At 38.9% G+C, this 5,355-nt stretch overlaps 1 protein-coding gene across 1 annotated transcript in view; it reads left to right on the top strand.

The window, feature by feature from the left end:
* The window catches only part of tmsb1 (thymosin beta 1), a 5,001-nt gene extending 3,381 nt beyond the window's left edge, over positions 1–1,620 (top strand). Inside the window, exon 3 of the mRNA XM_016560242.1 lies at positions 1,256–1,620. Coding sequence (XP_016415728.1) covers positions 1,256–1,296 — 41 coding nt within the window. The 3' untranslated portion in view covers positions 1,297–1,620. The remainder of the gene's footprint in view (positions 1–1,255) is intronic.
* The last annotated feature ends 3,735 nt before the right edge of the window (positions 1,621–5,355 follow it).

The following is a 5,355-nucleotide window of genomic DNA, read 5'->3' as shown; positions in this document are numbered from 1 at the left end:
GTGTGTGTGTGAGTGTGTGTGTTTGACAAAGTTGTGTGTTTGTCGTTTGTTTTTCACTTTCAGTGGAAGTAATTCAGTAGGCTGTATTTACATTACCATTTGCATTTACAGTTTCCTCAAAGAAAATAAAAAACAAAAAGAAATAAACAGGAAAAGATCTTTCAGATCTGGATGTGCTGGCACTGTAATGATAATGTAATGCGCTCTATTATAACTCTATAATGCCGTAGAACAGTGCCAGACGTCTCACTCATTAAAACACCAGATTCAGCTCATCAGCCTGTGAGTTTGTTCAAAACTAACTTCTGGTGACATTCACTAACAGTTATTTAAGCTGCACAAAAACAATCCGTTATGCTGCTTCATATTTAAAACCGGTATTTTGCAAACATATGTGACCCTGGAGCACAAAAGCAGTCTTAAGTCGCTGGGGTATATTTGTAGCAATAGCCAAAAATACATTGTATGGGTCAGAATTATAGATTTTTCTTTTATGCCTAAAATCATTCATATATTAAGTAAAGATCATGTTCCATGAAGATATTTTGTAAATTTTCTACCGTAAATATATCAAAACTTAATTTTTGATTAGTAATATGCATTGCTAAGAACTTCATTTGGACAACTTTAAAGATGATTTTCTCAATATTTAGATTTTTTTTGCACCCTCAGATTCCAGATTTTCACATAGTTGTATCTCGACCAAATCTTGTGCTATCCTAACAAATGGAAAGCTTATTTATTCAGCTTTCAGATGATGCATAAATCTCAATTTCACAAAATTGACCCTTATGACTGGTTTTGTGCTCCAGGGTCACATATAACATCATAATCATAAACACACTGGTTTGTAGCACAAATAGTTTTACTGTTTACTGCACTTTGCTGTTCCTCCAGTTATTTTCCTGTAGCGGCTGATGAATAATAAATCTCACACATTCACAAAAACTGTTTTGCAAATTAAGTTGGATAACATTGGTTCTCTCTCTTTTTGTTTTGTTTTAGATGGCTAATGAACCTTGTTCAATACTTTTAATAACACACTATGATTTACTGTCTCGTGACATGCCACGCTTTACCCTGGGTTAACATGTTTTAGGCCTCTTTTTAACCCGGGGTTAAGCAGCATTTCACACTTCATGTAATGTTGAAAGGGAATAGCATTGCTTTTAACCCTGCGTCACGGAACCCGAGAGGTTCGTCTGTTTCTCTTGGATTCTCATTCTCACACCTCTCTCTCGTCCTGGTTTCACAGATATCGAGAAGGAGAAGGCGGCTGCAGACGGGGCCAAATGAATGTAAGCCGTGACGGCTCTCCTCACATCCTCACACCTCCTGGATGTCTGCTCCTCTCCCCGCATAAATCAAATCATTTTTCAATCTACTGGCATTTTTAAAACGATGTGAACTGCAGCATCATGTATGTAATTAGAACTGTGGATATTCTCCATCTTTTTATCATGTGGGATTTAGAGAGGAGATGGATCAGTTATTGAGCACATTTCTGTATCTGTCATGATTAGCTAACGGCTGCCCACATCAATCTGCTGCCATCTGCGCTGGTTATTCTCTAAATAACATGTGAGATGATATTTTTGTTTAATAAATGATCATAAAAAACTTCTAAAGTGTGTCCAAATGTTTTAACACCATTGCTTTATGAAAAGTAACCTTAAAAAGGATTAGTTTTAGTGTACATTACTTGTCAAAAGTTTGGAAACATGATTTTTAAATGTTTCTAATGACGTCTCTTCTGCTCACCAAGGCTGCATTTATTTGATCAAAAATACAGTAAAAACAGTATAATTGTGAAATATTATTATTATTTAAAATAACTGTGTTCTAAGTGAATATCTGTTCAAATGTAATTTATTCCTGTGATCAAAGCTGAATTTTCAGCATAATTACACCAGTCTTCAGTGTCACATGATCTTCAGAAATCATTCTAATATGTATGTCTAATAGTCCACTCTAGACATTCGAGAAAAGTAACTCTCATTAGAGTATTAGTAGACTGCTATGATTAGCAGAATAAGATGACAAGTACTTGCAAAGTTACTTATAGTCAGTAGAATGTGTGTTGGGGAGCATCAAAGAGTAGACCGTCTACTAGTACTCTAATCAATGACTACTAGTTTACAAGGAGTTGCAACAGTCAAATCGTGTTACCATTTTATCTCTTTATAAAGTACCACACCTTCACTACTGAACTCCTGAGAGTCGATCCTCGAGCACAGTTGCGTAAAAAGCCAAAGGGAGGGTGTGAGAGAGTGAGCTCTCGGAGATCTAGAAGTCGCTACCTAACTGAATTTATAAGGAGTTCATGTCATTTGTAGATCTAGAAAGACAGAAATGCGTGCTTTGGTTGATTATACAGGTGGCAACATATTGCATCCCGCAGGGGAAAGATAACACGACACAAATCTGCATATTCAAATTAGTGATGACCGGTGTTACGAGATTTTTGGTTTCCGAGATTTTCGGTGACTTTATATTTGAATGTGTTAAGCCCGCGATAGACTTGACGCCATTACGTCATCGCCAATGACGTCATTACGTCGAGCGTAAACGAACCGGTTTTTTCAACCGGTTTATTGAATCGAACTGTCCGAAAGAACCGGTTCGCGGAAAAGAACCGAACTTCCCATCACTAATTCAAATGTTACAAATATTGCCCTCTACAAGAACGCAAGAAACCACGTGAGAGCGAAAGCGTGAAAGCTAACTTTGATAAACCAGTGAAGACATTTGGCTTCATCAGACAGGAATGTGACAGACGTGTGCGGTCATGTCTGAAGAGAGCAGATTACAGTCTTATTAGATACAGATAAAAGAGGAAACGCCACCAGTGTGTGAGAGAGCGTTTGATTGTAAATATATAGAATCCATGATAAATAACCAAAACATTTTTTACTAGATTTTTATGTTTTCTTAAGAAATTAGTGCATAAAAGTTGCTGTGGAAATGAATGGTTGCCATGCAGTAGATATGCTGGTCTCTATATGACTTTGGTCTTTCCTGTAAGCTTATGGGATTCCTGCATTCACCTAAAATGGAGTAAAACATGTTTGCTTACAGCAATAGTTCACCTAATATTCAGGTACCACTACAGTAACACAAGCAGTGCTGAACGTTAACACTTAGAGGTTTGTTTAAAACGTTATCCAACCTTTGAACAATAGTAGTGATGCATGATTTAGCAAACACAATTAATAACAGGCAAGACTCTGCTCTGTGAAACATGAATCTAGTGGGGAAAAAACTATCCCATGGGGACATTTTGTCACCACACACACACACACACACACGCCGCTGATAAACCCACATTGCGTCAGAGAGCAGTCTGTGTCTGATGGCATGTTAAACATATTACAGGTCTTTTTATTGTATCCATGCCTAACTTTACACTACTTTGATTCAGCATTTTCTGTTTCTCATTATACTTGTGTCTCATATGATTTTGCTGTTTTCCTCAAAGTTTCCGCCATTCAGTTTCTGCCGAGTCTGAACCTGATCATGACACGAGTCTCCACATGTTTACTGCTCTACTCCTACAGCTTTCAGCATGACCGATTTTCTCAAGCTGCTGGTCTGTGATTGTGCACATTATCATTCATAATGGAGAAATAATGCATATTGGACCATACTGTATTGTAACCAAAGGTGGCACCGGTATTTGGACACTTAAATCACACATTAAAATGCCTGAATGCATGTATATATGAGCAATATCACACGAGTAGCAGTGATTCGGCTGTTGGTAATCACAGTGTGCTGATATACAGCCATATCGCATGGCTACGAGTGTGATATTGTGTTTATACAACAGTTGGATGGCCCAAGTGTGTAAATAAAAAAAATAGGTAACAACGGAGTGTCGTTAAAACCCTCATTTGTGCAGAACTACTTCCTTCCACCATGAACTCAGATCTCAAGGTGACAGTTTAATCAGAGATTGTCTTATTGGGAGATAGGAGGGTCTGTATCACTTACTATTGGAGAAAGCGTAACGGTCAACTTGGATCACGTGTGCCTTAATAACCAATCACATTACAGCCTTGACGTCACTGAATTTCAGTCAGAGTTGCGCGACACTCAATCGCCGTTTACGGATACAATAGGAATGAATGAGAAGTCCCGTAAGCTGTCGCAAAAACTCTGTGGATGCGTCTCAATCAGCTCCTGAGCTCCTGAATCAGTATATCGTGTGCACAAATCCGGTAAGTACCCTGGCTCACTGCACATTGGGACAGTGATTACTCAATTTCCGGCGACATGACTACACAGCAAATCCTCCAGTGTTGAAATCCTGCTGTTAAGGACTGTTGTATGAGAGTAAAGAGTAAAAGTTGAATTTCAAGGGATTAACATGGCTAGTGTAAACAGCACCCTCTGGCTGGAGAAGTTACAGGGAGTTAAATCTTCTTAAAGGAACACTCCACTATTTTTGAATTTGCTGCCGTACCATGGGTGCAGCAGGCGCAATGATATTACGGAGCGCCTGAGTGGCTAGTGTAAAACATGTTGGAGATTTGCCGATAGGCTGTCGATTCATTAAATTATAAGTTGTTTCCTCTAAAAAGCGCAGTGAAGCCTCTCCTCCATTGACATCCATTCAAATAAAACGGCCTCTGGTCTCCTTCCCTGCTTACTGCCAAAGCGAAAGCGTTAGCATTAGCCGTTACGCTTTTTTGGCTAAAGGTTGCAGGCTTGTCTTCTAGTGGCTTTGGTTTAACAGCTGAGCTCAAGTCTCTGTTACTTTTTCGAAAACGTCACTTTACAGCTAGAAGGAACGCTGAGTTGCTTCATTGAAAGCTTATTGTATTACTGTATTAAAAGCTCATTGTATTATGTAGAGTCGAGTATCGTGCTGTGTCCAAAATCGCATAAATCCCTACTATATAGTAGTGATGTTCGGTTCTTGAACGAATCGTTCTTTTGAGCCGGTTCTCAGGAAGTAACCGATCGGACCGGTTCACAAATCGAACTGAATTGAACTTTAGTTCCGGGTTGATGACGCAGGACACACAGCCGAAGTAGCACGTCCAACTACAAAAAGAACGAAGTTTGCCGAGGATTACCGAGGACTCAGCAAGAACCGAATGAGCCGTGGCGAAGTTTGCCGAGGATTACTATACTGTAGACATGTAGAACATATCCGCGTTTGTGCATCAATGTCTGTAATGTGTGAAACTTTTAGGAATCTTATCCAAGTTAGTCAATATTGCTCAGTCAGTCGTATCTGACATAAAGGATCCACGAATGAAACCGTGACCACAAACACGTACCATTAACGAAGTGAATTATATGGCAATAATCAGCAATATGCTTTCACACAAATAACTTTATTTTTTA

This window comes from Sinocyclocheilus rhinocerous, unplaced genomic scaffold (assembly GCF_001515625.1).
Source record: "Sinocyclocheilus rhinocerous isolate Xijiao unplaced genomic scaffold, SAMN03320098_v1.1 scaffold348, whole genome shotgun sequence".
NCBI lineage: Eukaryota > Metazoa > Chordata > Actinopteri > Cypriniformes > Cyprinidae > Sinocyclocheilus > Sinocyclocheilus rhinocerous.
The sequence above is the reverse complement of the archived record's forward strand: the minus strand, read 5'-3'. Positions and strand labels throughout refer to the sequence as shown.